Below are 22671 nucleotides of genomic sequence, written 5' to 3' on the forward strand. Positions count from 1 at the left end.
ACTGAGGGAAGAGAATCTAGACAGAAGAGGATTAACTCGCACGACTTGGAGTGTCGAGGGAGCACGAGCGTGGAGTGAACTCTTTGTTCGAGATACACTTCCGGAACGGACAGCTTCAGTTGACGAAAACCCTTCTTCACCAAATAGCACGATTGTCGAGAGCAGCGCGGGTGTGCAAAACAGTGCGGGTGTACAGAACAGCGTAGGAGTGCAAAACAACGCGGGAGTCCAAAATAGCGCGGGAGTGCAAAACAACGCAGGTACACAACAAACTCCTCAACTTCGAATAGTAATGGTAGGACCAAAGCAAAAGTTACCAAAATTCGATGGTGATGGAGCAGCCGATCTGATCCGACATTGTAAAACATGTGAAACGATTTGGAGAATGGCATAACAGACAGACGAATGGGTCTGGCAGTTTCCGGCCACCCTACGAGGTGTTGCAATTGATTGGTTCGCCGATACAAATCCCCAGAAATTAACAACTTGGGACAACCTTAAGAAGGAGTTTATTGCGGAATTTCAACTGTTGCACGACGACAACGAAATAATAGCGAAGATATACAACACAAAACAGGGGAAGAATGAAACAATTTGAGTCTATGCCAGCAAGTTGAAGGACTTGATCAATAAAATAGAGAATAAGCCGGTTGATGGACTATAGAAAAGATGGTTCATTGAAGGCCTACATTCGAAGTTGCGAAAAAAGATGAAGATCGTGCCGCCATCGTCATACACTGAAGCGTACAATCGGGCAATGAACCTAGAAAGTGAATAGAAGACGAAAAAGAAGAAGAAGAGTAGCTCATCTAATTCAAGTGACGATACATCTTCAGAAGGGGAGAGCAGTGATGACGAAAAAGGCAGCAAGAAGGTCCGCACCCTCTAGAAGGATATGATTCGGATGATGAAAGAATTCAAGAACATGCAGAAGGAGACCAAGGGAAACGAGCTGTGGTGCACCGAGTGCAAGAAAGGCCATACGAAGGGATCCTGCTCGAAAGACCAATTTTGCGAGATTTGCCAGATCATGGGACATTCGACAAAGGAATGCCCTTTCAACCTAAAAACAAGAGCACTGCAACAAGTGTTCCTGACATAGGAGGCGTCCGTGTTAGGAGGAAGCGGGAACACTTGTATGGAGGGTGCCATGTCGGGAGGATACAAAAATAATCAGCGAAGTCAAAACAACAACAACAATAATGGCAGCAGGAGTCGAATTCAAAATGATGTGAACGATCGACCTATAGTTCAATGCCGCACATGTAATTTGTGGGGCCACTTTGCCCGAGATTGTACAATAGCAAGCGGACCAAAATTATTGTGCAGATGGTGCAGACCCGGCGATCATGAAGATGCCAAGTGCCTGAAGTCAGGAGTAAATTTGATCACTGTCGGGACGAACAAAGAGGAGGTTCTGGCTATCACACGGAAGCAAGCAAAATTGTACCCCGACGCGACAGAAGAAAAGAAGAGACTGGAGAAAGCGCGAGTAGAGATTTAGAAGGCAACGCAGGCAGGGAAAGCACACCTGAAGGACATTGCCGGTACCTCAGCAAGGAACTGCGTGGAACAAAACATCATACGGTAGATATTACAAACCGAAGTACTAGTCAAGATAAATGATTTGCTGCTCACAATGCCTTAGCTCCGATCGACACTCACAAACATCGTTCCCATTGCTAAACTACCAAGAGAACATGGAAGTGAGCAAGAAAGTGGAGCAAGTACAACAGACAAAAGGGAGAAGGAAAGTGGTGCAAGTGCAGAGGATCCAATGCTGCTAGCCCTATCATCTAGAAGACATCCGACAGTCGTCGAAATGGGAATTCTTGGGACTGTTTTGATGGACACGATTGTGGAGGGAGGGTCTGGTGTCAATGTGTTACCTAGATGATACTTGGAAAAGGTTGGGACAGCCAACGTTATGGCCACCTACATTCCAGTTGCTAACAGCCGACCAATACGGAATCAAACCCTTGGGAGTCCTGACAGCACAACCAGTGACGATTGGAACACAACCATTCTTGCTTGATTTCGTCGTGATCCCGCTGAAGAGGAAAGGGTACGATGCCATTCTGGGCCGGGGGTGGCTGATACAAGCCAGAGTTAAGCATGACTGGAAGAAAAATACTCTATCACTTGAAAGCAAAGGGTGGAAATATGTCATTGATTTACACACCTAGATGGTCAGGGAAGAAGCGTTGTCATCAGATTTCGAAGAAGAGGATGAAGGGAGGCAGTGTATGGAACCAGATAAGGAGGGAGTCCTACGGTTGGAAGGAGACGACGATTTGGATTTTGTCAACGGTCTTTACCACTGGCAGATAGAGGACTACAAACTCTTTTGGAGCTGTAATATGTTAAGGGTGGACGAAGGTGAGAAAGAAGAAGAAAATGAATGTCCAATGGAATACAGAGAAGCGGAAGAAGGAAAGGCGGTTACGGCTAAAGATGAGGGGAAGAATATACAATACGGACCGAAAGGAAGGAAAGATCCCACCGTACGATTGCACAGAAAGAAAATGTTACATTGAACAACGGATATAACAGAAAGGTGCTAGCAACACGAAAGACACATCATACGGTCTACACAGGAAACAAAGAGGAAGGGTCTAATAAAAGCTATAGTAGTACGGAGTGAAGATTCTAAAATCAAGAATACAATTATGGATGGCAAGGAGTGGCAAACGACGAAATTCATGGTATCGAGTTTTGAGAACAAACTGCGCGATATGGAAAACATGAGGGAGAGATTGTGTAACTTGAATAAACTGGATGAGCGACGATTGTAGGCACAATGGGCCACGGACGTGACATAGAACAGGCGCAAAACATGGCATGATAGACACCTAAAATTGAACAAGTTCCAACCTGGACAGTTGGTGTTGACGTATGACGGACGGAACGAGATCAAACCAGGCAAGTTTCAAGTGAAATGGGTTGGGCCGTACCAGATTCGGGAAGTGGGTGATAACGAAGCAATAAAACTATGGATGCTAGACGGAAAGGAAATGGCCAACGCAGTGAATAGGTCAAAGTTGAATATCTACCATGAAAGGAATAATGCACCTTCGTGGACGAACAACTGAGAAAAGAATGACTGTAAATACTGTATAGATGCAAATATTGTACATATGTAAGATAAGTAAGGACAGAGTTAATTAAAAAAAAAAGGGTCAAAAGAGTCACCGTACGGCTTTTTAAGTTCCCTGAACCTTACGGCTTTAAAAGTTCATTCATTGATGCAGTGTACGGATTTAAAATTGAACTCCCAGCAAGAGATTGTAACCCGTACAGATTTTATGTTCTTCTATAGCATACGGATTCTAAATCAATGGCTCTAAGTCGTACAGCAATTTGAGGTGTTCTGAAGGGCACCGCACGGATTCTGGGAATTGTTCAAATTGCTGGCGTGCGAATTGGGGTTAAATTAAATTCTAGTTTGGCGAATGGATTCCCCAATCTAGCGTACGGATTCTAAAATCTCCTGTACGGTTTTTACAATATGATGTACGGATTTTTTGAGTGTCACCGTACGGATTTTGAGTATATCCTTCACCATACGGATTTTAGCAGCTGTTGGCCACTTCAGCGTACGGATTCTATAAGTGCTTTGGTCGTACGGTTTTTTGGATCACCTTAATGCTTTTGGCATACAGAATTTAGAGCAAGTTGGCCGTACGAGATTCGGAAACAAATTGTAGTACGAACTTTAGCAAAATAAATAAGATGGTGTATGGGTTCCCTGTATGCATTATGGCATATGGATTTGGAGATTGAAGTTCTATATGAATTTTAAAGGATATTTGGAACGGATTTTCAAGTTTAAATTAAATACTGATTCCTTGTACGACTTTGGAGGTTTAAGTTGTTCATTGCTGCCATACAGACTTTGTAGGCAATAAGAGATTTTTTTTTTTTGGAAGGCTTAAGGAGCTGGTGTACGGATTTGAGGAGTCAAGTGTTTGAGATTTAAAGATCACAGATTACTGTACAGATTTTAGGAAAGGATCTAGTAGTCAGAAGAGAAGGGTAGAAGGAAGCAGTTAGAGAAGAGAGGAGCAAAAAAAAAAAAAAAAAAAACGATGATAGATTGAAACAGTTTGGAATGAGTAACACATGATGCCAAACGGAAGGGTAGACATAAGCGGTTGTCAGAAACAGTGTGGGATCAGCTGAAAATCACAAAAATAGTGTGTTCCATGCAATTTTCTATGGGTTTCGGAGTGCTGATGTCTTGGCGGCAAGGGGCGCTGCCCCTCAACCCTGTGAGGGCGATGCCCGCTAGACCCCCAGTCGTTGCTGTTATCAATCGTGGGAAGTGTGATCAATTGATGAAACTTGGAGTTGCTGCAGGTATGAAGTGTCTGTGTACCAGAGGCACTTGGAGTAGGTGTTGGACATGAGGTTGTCATGGTGGATGCATAGAGAGCTCAGGAGGAGCTGATCATCTAGTTGGAGGCAGTACAACGACACTTGGCTCAGGGTACCCAGGAGTTGGAAGCAGAGAAAGCAACACAGGTGGCTATCAATGTCAGCTTGATTAAGGAGACAGTATTGTGTTAGCAGAGGCTACAGATGCAACGTGGTTTAGAGACTAGTTTGGTGTAGGCACGGGACAAATGTGAAAGTGGTGTGACAAAAGCAGATTTATCTTGTTGTAGTTAGTCAGTTAATGTATTTTGTTTGTTAATTGTCTCAGATATTTTGTGATTGTCGTTCAGAGACGACTTTTTCTTTTGGGGGGGATGATTTCGTAGGTAAATATTGTGTAGCCGACAGGATGTATGTCGTTGGTAGATGTTGTGTAGCCAATGGGTTCCTTCGGGAAGGTTCTTGTTATGTAGCCGACGGGTCCCTTCGGGAAGGTTCTTGTTATGTAGCTGACGGGTCCCTTTGGGAAGGTTCTTGTTATGTAGACGATGGGCCCTTCGGTAATTGTCATGTAGCCGACGGACCCCTTCGGGAAGGTTCTTCGGAAAGTATTTATACATCCTCTTGGGTCATTGTAAATCATCATCATAAGCATACTGTAATGTCTTGCCATATGTGAATAATAGAAGTTCTGCTGTTTTTATCTATTGCCTATATGCATTGATTTCTTTACCCAGTACGGTAAACAAAAATGGTAGACCATTTGACAAATAGTGGAAGTTCAAAAATATTTTGATTACAAATTTGTGACCTTGATTACGAGGATAGTCAATAAAGCAATCACCTAAACTTCACTTGAAAATAGTGTGAAGAAACATCTTAGCTTGATAAATAGATCACTTGAAGTATATATGTTGTACCTAAGATTCATGAAGAGTGAGTTTAGTAAGCCATGTTAGCAAGATAGTACTAATAATTGTTTTATGCAAGATAGAAGGGAAAGCTACCTTTTAACCTAAATTAAACTAATGTGTAAAACCTAAAGAAATAATGTCTAGTTTATTACAATACGTAATCTTTTGTTTATGGGCATGCATTGTAAAAATACTAAGTTTTGCCCATCTTTTTAGTTCTTGAGTAAGGGCACAAAGATCATCAGCACTTCTATTCAAGATGATAGGTTTTTTTGTCTTTTATTTCAAAAGCGAACATTCTAAATAGCTATTTAACATTCACTCTTTCCAACTAAAAGTAGAGACTAGAAAATAGAGTTCGAGTCCAAGCTTGACTTGAAAACAAAAAAGATATTAGGGGTTGACTACAAAGATTTTTATGAAAGGCCATAAATCCTAAAGCAGTAAATTTAACAATCCAAAATCTGCAATAAATACCATACAAATACCAACTCACAAAATCACAAGAGCATAAGTGAGCTCACATAAAAATTTCAACAGCGAGTAGGTATAAAATTCCAATTCCATTAAATCTCAGAGCCAAAAACTTTTAAAAAGTATCCAGAATGTTGTATATGACAATTAAAATGTAAAGCAGCTATAGTCCCTATGCTAAGAGTAGTTCTGTTGCAAATTTTGCAAGCTTGAAGTATCAAATCATTCATAAATGTACCAATCAAGAAATCTTCAAAATAGACTTTCAATAAGAGCATAGGCTATATCAAACAGGTCTTCCAGAAGGTCATTTAAAAAATAGAACATCTCTGAATAACTCTTCCAGAAAATCATCTCGAAATAGCTGTCTCCCAAAAAGAATAACTAATTAAGGTCATCTAAAAACAAAACTTATCTGAATAGTGCATGGTTACCAGGAGACCCGTCTCCCCCCTAAAAGTGGCGTCTCGGAGACCGAGACGCGTCTCGGAGACTTTTCGCGTCTCCGGAGACCTCAAAAAAGGTTGGAGACTTCATGACGAAGTCTCCTGAAGTCTCCCCGTCTCCTAATCCAAAAAGTGAAGTCTCCCCGAAGTCTCCTGATAAAATATAAATGTAAAATATAATATTAAATAATTTTATATATTTTAGCCCTCATTTAAATGTTTTTAATGCAAAAATCTAAGGTACTATATGAATTCCGTAACAATTGCTTGGTGATGTACGTCACCTACAGGAACACGATACAAGTCTAAGACAACATATTGGAAGCTGTACAGGATTGCAGTAAAGATCCCAAATCACATAAATTTATGCGGCTGAGGAATTAGGGTGCAAAAACTGTTGTTAGTGCATTAGAAGATAGTATTACGTATGTTACAGAAATCTGATATGCAAATGCTTGATAATAGTATTATTCCTCATGAAAACCAAGCATCTATTTGCTAATAAAGACTCAGTGATAACAGTGATAGACTAGAGGTTTTATGTATGTTAACATGAATGTATTTGGTCCCATATTTCTGTTTTTTCAAGAGGATATCATGTTTCAGTTTGATGTATAAGTCGTATTTATTATTCGTACCTGTTTATCTGCTGTTGGCAATATCCTAGTACCAATATAGGAATCTTTGTTAGTTGAATCTGTGTAACTGGAAAAAAAACACTATTACAAAATGATTTACTCCCTTTTAAACTAAGCAATCCTAACTCTTAGTTAGAAAATAGAAATCCTAAGTGTGTCTCTATGCATGCATCAATGTTGAATAATTCAATAATTTTCACAAATTTTTTGTAGCAATGCCAATTTGTCAGGTTTTAAAATCTATTTCAGTAGTGTACTTCTGTATCTAACCGCTTATTATTATTATATCTTTGACAGTTTGACTCTATGAATCTATTTTAATTTTTAATGTGACAACACTAGTATTATTAATTTATTATTTACTTTAGTCTTTTAGTCTTACGGTATTACTATTTTGAAATTTTGAAATTTTGTATTTACTTTTAGTATTAGACTCTTTAAGTTTAAACTATTAAAAATTTATTTAAAAAAAAAAAAAAAAAAAAATTGCCGTCTCCAAGTACCCCCGTCTCCTATTTGAAAAATTGCCGTACCGGTACCAGTACCAGTACCGGAGACCTCAAAGTCTCCCCGTCTCCCGGTGACCTTGGAATAGTGTAAAGTTATATGTCAGTTGTGATCTTGATTGGTATAAATCTCAATTTTATTAGTCTTGCTTCTGAAGATTGAGTTTCTTGAACTGGATATACGTAGATTTTATGTATTATAATCTGCAAGTTTGAAGGTAAGATTGCCGCTGTTATTGATCTCCCTTTACTGCAGATTATAATCATATTATATTTATGTGAGCAGTGAAGGGACGTGATGAAGAATCACGTATCAAACTAATTATGCATCCCACGTTCCTGGGACAGGTCACGACCTTATACCATATTAATAATAATATGTCTGCGGTTTGTTAAGCGGAAGGTGGAGTATTACGTCAGAAGATATATATCATAATCTTTGGTGGTAAAAGATTTATAATCGCCAACGACAGTATTAATATACTGTTCTTACTTACGTAAGTAATAAGGTTGTTATCGGCAGATCACAATATAGTGATCTATCGATAATATGAATAATAATGAACTGATTACTTATACAAAATAATCACAATTATGTATATATGTATATAATATTATATATATGTGTATAATATTATATGTATATATAAATATATATATAATTACGTAATCAGTTTAAACTTTGATTGAAAATAATCATAAGAAATTATAAATTCAATTTCACATGGCTAACATTCTTAACAAATAGATGTTCTAGAAAATCATCTTGAAAGAACCGTCTCCCAAAAAAAACTAATCAAAAATAATTGTAGCTGAATTTATTATGGCAAAAAATAGCTAGTTTGGTGTTGATTGGCTCCTCCGAATGATTTTGATGTTGCACCTTCACTTGGAGCATGGTGGATCCTATTCTGAAAATTGAAACCAAACTTAATGACCTTAGGCAACTCATGAAATAATCTTGGCGACTCGAATCTGATTTATTCCTCAAAACCTTGTGAAGTTTGGTATTTAGTGCCTTCCATTTTCCCAATGTCGAAGGCCTTTTTGGAGATCAATTATCAATCTTGAAGTGCTTTGATGAAGGAAATAGTTCCCCCCCCACAAAAAAAACTAATCAAAATTAGTTGTAGCTAATTTATTATGGCAAACAATAGCTAGTTTGGTGTTGATTGGATCCTCCAAGTGATTTTGATGTTGCACCTTCACTTAGAGCACGGTGGATCTTTTTATGAAAATTGAAACCAAAACTCCCTCTTAATATAGAAGGATACTCATAATTTCAATCATCACAGATATTTTCTTCAAGAGTCACTTTATCCCGGCTTCTTTTCCTGCAAGAACATCCCTAGACACAAAGGAAAAAATCAAGGCAAATAACTCTTATAGATTGTGTAGAATTACAAATAAGAGAGAGACTACAATAAGTAAGTAAATATAATACTCAAAGATAATAGATACTTATCTCCACATTAATGTTCTTGGTACAAGTTGCTCCAATGAGGGTCCATGTGCCTCAAATAAGATGATGTCTTTGTATAAATATTTGTCAAACAATGGGAATAAAACATTGATTATTATTCCCCCCGTAATGTAAAATTCCCACTTGTTCCATCAACATTGTTGGGTGATAGTATCTATTTAGTGACATGAGTGATAATTTAATTCTATGCAATTCGTATCTTGAGGAATGTATTGAAGTTATGTTCCCTTGAATGATCCATCACCGCTATTATTGCTCATATCATCATCTCCTTTGGCGTGGGTAATCCAATGGAATTCACAACACCATATATGATGGTCAACTAATAATTGATACTTGTGTATCCATTTCGTTGTGGACGGTCTCTATAGATATTCTAAAATATTCATAGTTCTTTTCTTTGTTGAGTGCTTTATTTTTTGTGTTTGTATGTTTCTTAATGATTCCCCCCACAATGTCGAATTCCTACTCATTCCATTTTAATCTGTGTTGTATAGTATTTATAATAATATCCTTCAACTTAGCACTACCAACATCATTGTTTTTCCTGATGGACTGACATTTCACCTTTCATTTTACTTCTTTATTCATGCCGCTGCATAGCGGCCATCAATTTAGAATTATATGGTGCTCTTACAACTATATGTCTTCCTTAATCAGTGAAACCTGGGACTTGTTATAAAGTATATATTTTCTATTAGCAGCCCCTGTATTTTCTAGATGAGTGAATATATGTTACTTTGATTGGAATTTTACCAGTGATACCATTTTAACATCCCACAGTAGATGACTCAAACTTTAATGGCTACACTTAGTAGATCCATAACTGTGTAAAGATCAGATAAAAGATTTGATGTGAAGTGGTAAGACTGAATTGTAATCTGATTTCTTCCTGTCTTAGTTTATACCCTTGAGTAGTACTCTTTACTTTCAATTCTGCCCTCTAACATTGGTGCATGTAGTAGTTATATTCTTCCATTTACCTATCCGTTGATGTAGATATTTCTATATTCACTTTTTCTGATATAACTTGCAGATCATAATTTCTTATATTGTTTCTTCTCTTCCTTGAGTATTGATGAAGTTATATGATGAACCTCCGCAATGAGTTGATCTGATCTGAGTTGTTTCAGCTTTAATAATAATCTCGTACAACAGTGTGGTACACTTTTTTTGACATAAATCCTTAAATGTATGTAACAGTTGATGTCACAGGGCAACACTCATTGGAACAAACCATAGTATGGATACAATGAAAAATGATGGCTTTTTATTAATTATATCTGCTCCTGTCTTGTCTTTTATTGGTTGACTGGTGAATATTTGATCACTATTTGTTCTCTCCACTTAATTGTTGTTCCTCTCCTCATTCAACTTGGCTAGAATGCTTTGAATGCTACATTGTGCTTCCCTTGCTCGCCATTACTGAGGGAGTTCTGTACATCACTCTTTTTACTCTCCTCTTGGATCATATTGAGTAAAGGATATTACATTTAGAAACGGTGAATAAGATTATTGTTTTCTCTTATATTCTCATCCTCATTCGCTGATGTTTACCGTACAGGGTGAACGGTTTATTAATGCATTCAGACAATAGACAAGAACATATAACACAGAAGTATTCCTTTTATTATTCGCATGTAAACATAATATACTACAATATTCGATATGATTCATTACAATGATGATTACAATTCTCATTATGATCCAAAGTCCATTTCAGATGGTGTACATAGATCTTCCCGAAGGGGTGACTCAAACATCACGCGCTTGTTCGGATACAATTCTACCCATCGGCTACAATATAGATTTTACCAACAACATCATCCCTCCAAAAGAAAAGTCATCTCCGAACGACAATTACAAAATTACTGAGACAAATTAACAAAATAGAATACACTAACTATGACTAACTATAACAGGATAGATCTTTTTCCATCACATCACATTCACATTTTTCCCGTGCTTGCACCAAACTGGTCTCCAAAACACGTTGCATCTATAGCCTCTTCTAATACAATATTGTCTCCTTAGCCAAGTTGACCTTGATAGCCACCTGTGCCGCCTTCTTTGCTTCCAACTCCTGGATACACTGAGCCAAGTGTCGCTCTACTGTCTCCAACTGGATGATCAACTCCTTCCGAGCTCTCTATGCATCCAGGAATACAACCTCCCGTCCAACACCTACTCTGAGTGACTCAAAGTGTAGCACCCTTCTTAAAAGGCTTGCTTTAGTGCTCTCTCCACCTTTGGCACACAGACACTATATGCCTGCAGCAGCTCCAGGTCTCATCAATTGGTCACATTTTCCACGACTGATAATTGCACTAATTGGGGGTTTAGGGGGCATCACCCCCAACGGGGTTGAGGGGCAGCGCCCTCGTGGGGTCCTGGGGCAGAGCCCAGACAAGGCAGGGTCGAGGGGTAGCAGCCTCGCCGCCAAGACCAAATTAGCACTCTCAAACCCACACAAAAGTCCATTGACCACACCATTTTTGTGATTTTCTTCTGATCCCATACTCTTTTTGCCAACCGCTTGTGTTTTACTACCTGTTTATGTCTTTCCCTTCCCTTCGGTATTATACGTTATTCATTGTGAACTTTTTTTATTTGTCTTTTTAAAAAAAAATTTAAGAACCTCCTATCACCCTTCTTCTGTGTCTACCGGTGTACTGCAATCTCCTTCCCTTCAAGAGAGTCTATATGGTGATCTTAGACTTCTATGTTTTATAGCTAACTATGCCTATGTCATATGGTTCTTCTTTCTCCAGTTCCTATAGTACAGAATGGCTCCCTTTCCTGTATTAAAGATGTTCCAAATTCTGCTTCTTCTATGACATATGGCTTCCTTGCTCCTTCTACCGTATGTTTGGTTGTACGGCCGTGGTATGTACTGATTCAATGTCTGCTTCCTTGATGCCATACTGGACTTTTCCTCTGCTTCCTACTGCGATTTGTTCTCCTCAAGGCTGTACGGAAGTGAGGTTGTACGGTTCACTTCTCTCTATCGTACGATTATTTTTCTTGCTTCCTCAAACACCCAAGCTGTACGGACCACCGTACGTTTGTATGCTGCTGCCTTCTTCTTTTTGAGTTGTACGGAAGATGATGTTTCTTTGCAAAGAATGAGGTCAATCTCTATGTTCTTCGTTCCTCTATACTTCATCCCCAATTCACGCGATTGGAAAAATGGCTTATAAAAACACTAGTGTGGATTATTAAAGCTCAAGGGAGTTGAACAATAGTCTCAGTCCTGATTTCTTCTCTCCTTGGAACTATGTATTCATGACACACTAACTGGCATTGAAAATGTGTAATAACTTGGTGCCAATGTTTGCACAACTTCTAATTATCTCAAATCATCTTGGAATGGCTATCATCAATTTGAAAAGACATATTGCCTCGACAACAATCAGGAGTCTCTTTTTCTCCGATGACTCTAATGCTCCTACCTTTCTTCTTCTATGCAAAGGAAAACATGCAATGTAAATTATGACTTGTAAATATTTACTTTCCTGACTATAATCCTTTAGCGGCTTGCATGTACTAACGCTAATGTTACTAAAGAATATCTTCAATAGACCGAGCCAAATTATTTAATCCAACAATGAAGCAATCGTTTGAGATAGTCCTTCCAAAATGTTATTTCTTCAAATATATACCAACTATGAATTGCTTAACCCACAAAATCTTGGCAATTAAATAACGAGGAGATAAAACTTATCACATTAAAATATTAATCACTTGCGTGCAACCTCCAGATATGGTTGCCTGCTTATTTTTCATATCATGAATTAATCTTTTGAAATCACAGTGTTCCATGGTGGCTTATTTTACACAGTCTTCATAAAAATTTGTTAAAATTTAATATTTACAAAAAGGCAATCAAATTAGCAAAATCACGCATCAAAGAAGGGAGTATTCAGGATACAACACGTATCAAATCACGGGCTATCTCAAAAAAATAATCCTTCCCAATTTCTCTCTTAAAATGTTCAAAAAATTATAATGTCATTTTCATTTTCTTTTCTACATTTACAACATACTTTGATACCGTGTTGAGTAACAAGGATCGTTTTCTGCAAATGTAATAAGAGTGCCATTGTTATTGGTGTTTTCCAAATGCAGATTTGAGGACTCATAAATATGAGAGGAGAAGATATTTCTCATGAAGAGACATGTCTCTATAGTTAATCATCATGAGTTAGTTTATTAATAATACAAATAACCATATGTATAATGTATAAATAATTATATATATAATAATATATATAAAAGAATATTTATCTAATGATGATTTACGATCAATAATGAATCTTATGATCATATCAATGTGACAGTAACTACAAACTTAACACTAATGATCTTCGGCAATTCACCAAATAATCTTGGTGACTCGAATTTGATTTATTCTTCAAAACCTTGTTAAGTTTGGTATTTAGTGCTTTCGATTTTCTTAATGTTTAAGGCCTTTTTTGAGATCAATTATCAACCTTGAACTGCTTTGATGAAGTAAATGGTAAGATTTCTGATGATGACCATTGTAAATGCTCAAAACTCGAACAATTGCAAAAACTTCAATATAGCATCTTTTTGTGTTTTGAAGAAGTATGCTTTTGAGTTTAAGGGCAACTTTTGTCACTTGAAACTTGTTTATTTCCTCCCCAAGAACCCACATTTTAGTCATTGGAGCAACTTGTGATGATTTTGAGTTAAGTGACTTTGGCACACTATTTGTTATATTTCCAAGTTGGCATTGTCGCTAGGTGAGAAATATGCATTTTTCCACCATTACAACTCTTTGTTCTTTTTTTCATGGACATTGGACCACTTATGTAAGTTTTTACTTAAAGTTCACTTTTGTTGCAGTTTGAAGTTTTCGCAAATAATTTTTTCTCCTAGAACAGTTTTGAGACACAAATGTACATTTTTTATTCTAATTTGAAGTAACTCATGGGCATGCTTTGAGGCTTTTATGCACTTTTTCACTTATGCAACTTTTTGCTCTAATTTGAAGTTCCTTGGCCTAATTGGAACTGCCATCTTTAAATACTCCAAGAGGTAGTTGTAGAGGTTGAGCATTTCATTTGCAAATGCCTCATTTATTATTATATCCGAGGTAGATTACTAGATACTATTGCCTCTATTATCTCTTTACCTTCTTTAAATATCCAAACCATAGATGGAAAACTTGTCAAAACCGAAAACTTGCCAATGCCTGAAAAGAACTCGAGTAAAACTCGGCTAATTCTCGGCAAAAAACTTGGGAACTTAACAAATTGCTTAAATTTAATTAGAAATACATTTTTTATGGCTAAATTCAATGAGACAATGCATACAATAAGACAATAAATGAGAGCACAACAGAAACAAGATGAGTCTAGATATATTTAAAGTTTTAAACGCAAAGTGTGTACAAAATCGCATTATCATGAGGAATGTTGATGGCTAGAAGCAAAATAGTAAATAGTTTCTATAAAACTAAAAGTAGATACATCATTCTCTTCCCAACTCTAGTAAAAACGAAGGGAGAAGTAGAACTAGAGGGTTTGCATTGGGCGTGGCTGTGCCTTCTCTATTGGTATGTTTGACTCAGGCTATGGTTCGTTCATCATCCTAGATGTAGTTTTGCCTCTAGCTTCTCCTAGCACTAAAAATAACTCTTCATCTAACTCATCCGCAATGTCATCCATTGTGAAACCAAATCCAACCCCTCCTCCGTATCCTACCTCTCCTAATCATTGATGTCATTCTCTGTTAACAATGGAGGTTGCTCCTGTGATGTCCAATCAGTGTAAGGATCTATATCCAAATCAATTTTACCAATTGCTGCTTCCTGTGCCTTCCTGTGTGCCACCGAAGATCATACTACACGAAGACAAGGCCATTGAGACATTTTTGAGCTAACTTGTTCCTCTTCTTCATGTGGCTGGCCTTAAACAAGTTCCAATTGTGCTCACATTTGGATGAACTACAAGGCTGACATAAGATTCTGAGGGCAATTTTTTATAGATTTGAGGTATTTCCACCCCAACTTTGCTATGAATCATTCTGCAAAAATAAAATATTGAATAGGTAGAAAGCAAAGAGAAAAGTGAAAACATATTTTATAAATTTATTGATTACTTTAGACCCCTAAATCCAAATGGAAAATTTTATACCTGGGGTTTGAGTAGTTATTCCTCTATTTGTCAGCTCTAAAGAGAATAGCTTACTCTCTGCTTCTTTATAGTTTTGGAGTTTACCCACAACGAGGTCTCTCCCCTCAACCTCAGGTATCATCCTTTGAATTCATGTGGTGAGGCCCTCCATCCCCTCTTCATTAGGATCTGAGGAAGAATCCATGAACTTAAAATGGGGGTTGAGGAAGTACCCTATTACATGAATGGGTTGGTAGAATTGGTTGTTCCACCTTCTATCAATAATTTACCAGTTGGGATTAAATTTGAGTCTATCCCCCTTCTATTAATTTTATGTAGACTCCTTGATCCTATCCAATGACCTCATAAACTTACTATATTGAGGTTTGATCTCCATTTACCAAGTGCAAAACTCTAACCATGGGCTCAAACACCTACAATTAAAAAAATACAAACTACAAAAAGATTAATTAATGAATTTACAAATTAATAATGAGAGACTTGAATCAAGAATAATTAAAAATTCAAGTTTTGAAGTTACCTTCACAATCTTTGCATCCTTTTGTGCAAAATTCAAGTTTTGAAGTAATCCAACACCCTTTCCTACAATGTTCTTTGATTAAGGTGAGTCATGCTCGACTTACAAACATTTGTTTCAAAAAAGTTGATGCACTACAAATGTTTTGTAATGTCAAGAAAATCATTGCAAACCTTATAATACTAAATCTCACCAAATCTCTATTTTGAGCGTGCTCTCTCGTCAAATGTAGAACCCAAGGGTGATTGTAAATATATTTTGTGATTCTTTTTTTTTTAAAACTAGGGATTTTTCAGAAACATAGTGAGATTCAACAAAACTTGTCAAAAATAGTTTTAAATCGTGTTACAATGGCTCAAAATCATTTTTAACTACATAGGAATGATTTTCTATTTAGCTAGATGTAATAAAAAATAAATTAAACGTTTTGAAAAACAAAGAAGGAAAATCAGAAAACCTACCTAGGAATTTGTTTTTTTCTTCAAAAACCACCTCAAATCCGCTTCAATCAATGGAAATCAGGTTGCAAGTGTTTGAAAGAGTTTTTTCCCCCTCCCAACAAAATTCAAGCGAAGAAATGCTGAAATGAAAGTCATGTCTGCCACTTGTTGCCTTTACGCGCTGTTTTGAAATTAGGGCAGAGCTTTTTACATAGATTCCTGAGTTTTGGGAAAAACTCGGTGAGTAGTCCATCTATGATCCAAACCAATGGTGTTTGATCCTTTATCATGAGGAGGTTAACACCCTTTGGTGCATATCCTTCCATGAGATTTCTTGAGGCTCTAGAACCCATAGGTTGATCATTCCTTCCAACATATGTAGGATTGGTATCTCAAAGTGACCTTTGGAGACCGCAACTTCATAGATGCAAAAGACCTATGAGATGGCATTTCTCACAGCATCTGCCTCAACATGTTCCTCCTTGAAATCGTGGTCTTATTTCTTCCTGACAACATGGTTCAACTTTTCATTAGAATAGATCCACTCTTTGCCTAGCTTCAACATAGGGTCAAATGCAAATTATGAGCTTTTTCACTAATATGAGAGTTACTTTGGCCTTGGATGATAGATGTGATCCTAAGGGAGTACTTTTCTTGACCTTCCTAGCCCTTTGCACTTGATGTGCATTATGAGAATTTGTATTGGTCCCTTTCTAGCGATTGATGATGGTACTAGCAACATTATCATTTCTATTCTAGATAGTGATAGTTGTTGGAAACATAGGAGTTACTCACCCACTGATACCATGCTGAGTTGAGCACCTAGGATCATTAATCCACAACACCAAATAACCTCCACAAGATAAGAGAGAAGAAATAATAGAAGATGCTATTCCGACAAAACAAGAATATAGTATAATGATATACATAGATGATTGGGATAATTTACAATGCTAGAGGTATGTTATATAGGCAAGGGCATATGATTAAACAAGATCATGACACATGTCTTAATATTATGACATGAGATATAACTTACATAACAAATATTAAATGACATTAGGAAACAAGATGTGATGTCCCCATTTTTTGGCATGCTTCTGCAGTTGGACGATTCGGCTCATCATAGCAACCCTTGTGAGCTGATAGTGTGGTTTGAGGGTCTTAGTGGTGGAATTACTGCAATTCGGGCATTTGCCATATTTGGCCGTGTAGATGGTGGTATTGGCAGTCGGTCATCACTTGCAATGGATGTAGCTATTTATTGCATGAGCTCATATTTATTAATTAATTATTAAAGTCGCATTATTATAATAATAATAGTTTATTATAATAATGTCAGTAAGAGATATTATTAAAAAGAGTCATGTTAGAAAGTTTGTGGAGTTGAGTTCTTTTGGGAAGCTTTTGCAGTTTGTGGAGTTGAGTTCTTTTGGGAAACTTTTGCCAATAAGGTTTTATAAATATGAGCTCATTTCATTGGAAAAAGCATCCGATTGAATATTATTCGTTTTTGTTGTCTTTGTGACATTTCTGAATTTGTGGATTTTTGTGCCCTTGCTGAGGTATAAGGGTTTGAAGTTGGAAGTGAGTTTGAATCACCGCTGAGGTATAGTGATTTCATTATCTTTAGATATTGGTTAAATCTCCTTACTGATTATATGTGACTAGGAGATCAGAATTATAAATTTTGAGAAATAATTTAGTGTATTCCATTAGTGTATTATTGTTTCTTGGAGGACCGTTACTCTGAGATTTCGAAGGTTAGTTCTATCTGCATATCAGGGCTTTGAAACACTGGTTAATACTGATGGGTTAAATATGTTTGATGAGAGTTTGTGACCCCCATGTTATTGAATACCTACGAATTTAGTTGTGGGAAAGATTGGTGTGTTTTCTTGAAGAAAACGATCCATCTTAGTGGCAGCATCTAGAGACCTGCGTGTGGACATTCAAGGTCTGCGACTAAAATTCAATACCTGCATTGCAATTTTAGAGCCATGCGGTTGATAATATAGGGCCATGTTGGGCTGCAAGGGGCTTTCTAATGAATGGTTCATAAGGGACTTTCTAATCAGTTGATGAGCTTAAGGGGCTTTCTAATGAATGGTTCATAAGGCACCACACTTGGTGAAGGTTTTGCAAATGGGGTTGCAAGCTTTGGGTTTAACCATGGAGGAAACTCCATAGTTAAGCGCACTCAGGCTGGAGTAGTACTAGGATGGGTGACCTCCCAGGAAGTCCCAATGCTTCACCCTTGTGAGCATCATCTAGATTCAATGAGTGCCAAGTGTTCCATTTATTCTCATGAGAGATGGATTCATGTTGAATCACTACTCATGAAACATGGGTCAATGAGTTTGACTCAAAATCACACGGTTGAATCCTGATAGCAATATCACGGTTTGACTTGCTGTGGAAAAAATATCCTACTTATCAATTGATGAGCTTAAGGGGCTTTCTAATGAATGGCTCATAAGGCACAACACTTGGTGAAAGTTTTGCAAATGGGGTTGCAAGCTTTGGGTTTAACCATGGAGGAAACTCCATAGCTAAGCGCGCTCAGGCTGGAGTAGTACTGGGATGGGTGACCTCCCGGGAAGTCCCAGTGCTTCACCCCTGTGAGCATCACCTAGATCCAATGAGTGCTAAGTGTTCCATTTATTCTCATGAGAGATGGATTCATGTTGAATCACTACTCATGAAACATGGTTCAATGAGTTTGACTCAAAATCACATAGTTAAATCCTGATAGCAATATCACAAGGTACATATAATATAATAATATAATCTTAACATAATAATCTCATTGTACAATATAAAAGAATACAATTATTAATAATCAAAGACAATATATATCAATATAAATATGATAAACAATTAAGGTTGGACTTAAGTAATAATGCATGAATACATTGTAGGAAAAGGTGTTAAGGTAGGAAGAACACTATTTAAGGTTGGTCTATATTTGATTTCGTACAAACCATTGCAGACGTTAAGATACCAAGAGCACTAGCATAAGGCACATTATACATATCCTCTACATCATCATTTGAGTTAAGACATATATAATGAAAGCCTAGTGCTTATAGGTGAATAAATGTTCATTGGCTTATATTTGCACATAGCAAACTACCACAAAATTGTGTCAATATGCTTACTTTTTTATATTAAGATAGAGGATAAACTGCATACATGGTGTGAAAATCTGAAAATCTTCGAGTTCAACATCAAAATAGTAAGTACCGTTGACCAAGTCTGAATAATAAGTCTGAAACCATGACATGAAACCTCACGAGCCAAGCAAAACAGGACTGACATGTTTACAACGCTCAACATATACAAAATAGCAACTTGCTGATAGCAGAGTATTAACAAGAAGATATCATTTCACTGGAAAAACTAGTCCCACGCACCAACAATATAGTTGTTGCTGCATATAAAGCCTTTACACCTGTGCCATATATGTCTTGATAGGCTGTAACTGTAATTGAATGCTGTTAATATATGGCATCTTTTCTCATACATTATGTGCTTGTGCAGATTTTTTATCTTGACCAAATACCTAAACTTTTCTCAATCATGATATACACTGCTAGAATTATATGGGCTTTTGCTGGTGTATATTCTTTTCATATTATTTCTTACAACTTTTTCTTCACATATCCAGTAGGGCAAATGATAATATTTCCATCAGCCAATCCTCAATATTACTTAATAAAAGGAGACATCAAATTTTGTAAAAATCTGGGTTCCATCAGGGCTCAAGAAAGATTAACTTTTAGAATTCACGTAGACCCCTTTTAAATGCCAAAAACAGCCACTTCAATTTGAAACTCCGACTGTCCCCATAATTAAAGAGATACAAAAAGTTCTTATTATCATACAGCCACACTTCTTCTATTCCCCTTGTTTTACAAGCTAAATGCTCTCTTTTAATGACTAGGGTGTAACTTTCCTATTTATGAGTTTCTTCTATTCCCCTTGTTTTACAAGAGAAATGCTCCCTTTTAATGACTGGGGTGTAACTTTCCTATTTATGAGTTGTAACCGACCTTAATAAATAGAATTATTATAAATGCCATTAATAAAAACTCATCATTTAAAAAATATCTGGACATCCCAAAAATTCAATTAAGTATTGCACTTTAATATTTATAAAAGTATTAACATTAGGAAAGATAATTAATGTTGTGACATGCCGACCATCCCAAAAACATAAGTTGCCCTGTCTTGGAAACTTGGTGGAGCATTATCCAAGCAATAAAGGTACATCAGGACAATATTTAATCTTTGAGTTGTGCACAGGAGCTCATTTTGCTGGTATTACAGTAGGTCATCAATTTTATTTTCAAGACTTCTAACCATGTGCACTAAATTGTTGATATTGATGGCCATGGCAGTCAGACAAAGTCCTCATCTTTACAAAGCCTTTAAGAAAGGGTCATACTGGTAATAGTACCGCAATCTGGAAAAGAAAAGGCATGCCAAAGTGTACAAGAGAAAGCCCAAAGTTAGAGATAACATGTTGTTTTATTTTGACAGATTTCAAGCAAAGATTGTTGGGATGGGATGTTGCTATTGGCGACAACTAAGATCAAGGTTCCATATTCATTGATAATGAAGATGTACTTATGGTTCCCGAATCCATCAACAATCCCAAATGCAAACTGGACAAGTAAAGGCATGTGCCATTCTTATATACATGTCTTCCCCTCTCCAAAATGGGGCCTTTCTTGATGGAAATTAGAGCCAATCTAAATTCTCTTGTCCACCTTTGGCCACATGAGCCCCAAGCATGTCAAAGACCTTGCTGAGCTATACACAACTCGTAATTTTTTCAACCATGATAGCTCTTCCTCCTTTCCTCACTTTCACTTTTCAAATCATCTTTATACTAAGTCTTTAATCTACACTTCAACTTATATACTTCTACTCCAGTCCACTAAAGACTTTTGCGAATCTAAAGGACTTGAGTTATGGTCACAGAGTTCCCCTTGTACAATGGGTTCTTGGTTACCATTCATAGAAACTACAAAATCATAATCAGCCTCCCTAAACTCGAGGTGATCACCATTCTTAACTGCAATATTATCCTATAACCAGTCTCCATACTTCTTAATTCTATCAAAAGTGTGGAAGTTGTCATTCAAGCTATAGCCAAAGAAATCAAGGAAATTGGGCATAATTCCTTCATTCTCAATTAGCATATTTTTCATCTCGTGATGAGCAAGGAATTCTTGCTGACTTAAATCAATATTAGCAGTACTCTGTTGCATTCATTGAACATGTCCTCGATATGTGATAAAAGATGTATGCTGAATTGATACAAGAAAAGGGCTACATAGTGCCCCCTCCAAAATGAAAGGAGATTGGCCTTTATCAAATTGAATGAGTGGAGCCACATGAACATGGTAACAACTAACAACCATCCTGTTGATTGTCCTCTACAGCTTCCACCCACCCGACCAGTTTCTGAGTGGACTTGCATATCGGGGAAGGAACTTGCCACTGAATCTAGCAGCAGCTCACAAGACCCTATATCTTGTAATATCTTATGTCATCTTATATGTATTCTCTCATTTATTCAGCCCTTTAAGCATCGCACAGGCTTTCATTCATACTACTGAGGACTTCAGTTTTGAGCTGGCTGAGAGTAAAGACATAATGGCTGTTGCCTACCTTGCCTTCCTAACGGTATCAAAGCATCTGCATTTGAGTTGCTTTGAATAGATCAACTTTCCTATCCAGTTTTTGTGTATGTGCCGAGAAGGAAACTTTGAAAATGTAATCTAATTATCTGTTGGTTTTCATCACAATCATGCCTATCCATGTCAAGGGATGATTTGAATATGTAATTTTTTTTCTTTTATAAATTTTTCTTCATCTTACAGAAATGCTCATTGCTCTTCTACTGTACATTCATTTCTTTCATTTTAATTAGTGATGATTGCACTACAAAAAACTGATCATGCTTTGACAATAATTTAATTTTATATATGATTGCAGGATCCTGGTAACTTGGGCACTTTACTTCGCACTGCTGTTGCCTTCCAATGGGTATGATTTTATTTCCTTTCTACATGATTATGGTCAAATTTACTTTATTATCTCAGATAAATGATAAATAAAAGCAGTCAGGAATCCTAAGTATGTTATGGATTATATAGGATACGTGGCCACTTTATTTATGTGAAATATTAGAATAGATTTGATCAGCACTTAGAGAGTGTGGAGAGTAACTGTTAGCTCAATCTGTTTACAAAAAGAATCACGCTAAAATTGTAATTTGTACTCTAATTCATTAAATGAACAATGGACTCCATAGCAAAAAATATGATAGAGAAGGAAAATTCTTATTCACTATGCATATTGTAGTGTACACATAATGCATAGACTAGGAAAGCAGGGAAAGATATGGCTTCGCATTGATTAGCAAGAGAGAATATTCAGGACAGGTACATCATGGTTCCAAGTATGAAGTGGAACTCAATCCATATGTGCTCAACCTTTTGCAAAGCCCTATTACCAACGTTACTCTGGGTTCTGATTGGTTATGCTGTAAAAACATCAAATATACTATAACTCAAGCGTCAATTACTCTATTTAAATTAAACATGATCCTAATACACCTAAGAGTTTCATTCAACAAGTGTGCATCATACAAAAACATACAAGTTGAGATTTTTCTTTGGAAAATGAAATTACAACAAAA

At 36.9% G+C, this 22671-nt stretch overlaps 1 protein-coding gene across 1 annotated transcript in view; it reads left to right on the forward strand.

The window, feature by feature from the left end:
• Positions 1-22671, forward strand: part of LOC149565476 (tRNA/rRNA methyltransferase (SpoU) family protein) — a 121220-nt gene that overhangs the window by 33835 nt on the left and 64714 nt on the right. Inside the window, exon 3 of the mRNA XM_089819014.1 lies at positions 21966-22016. Coding sequence (XP_089675140.1) covers positions 21966-22016 — 51 coding nt within the window. The remainder of the gene's footprint in view (positions 1-21965; positions 22017-22671) is intronic.

Source organism: Cupressus sempervirens, chromosome 3 (assembly GCF_028749045.1).
Source record: "Cupressus sempervirens isolate cs-2001-9-10 chromosome 3, ASM2874904v1, whole genome shotgun sequence".
In the NCBI taxonomy this organism is placed as follows: Eukaryota; Viridiplantae; Streptophyta; class Pinopsida; order Cupressales; family Cupressaceae; genus Cupressus; species Cupressus sempervirens.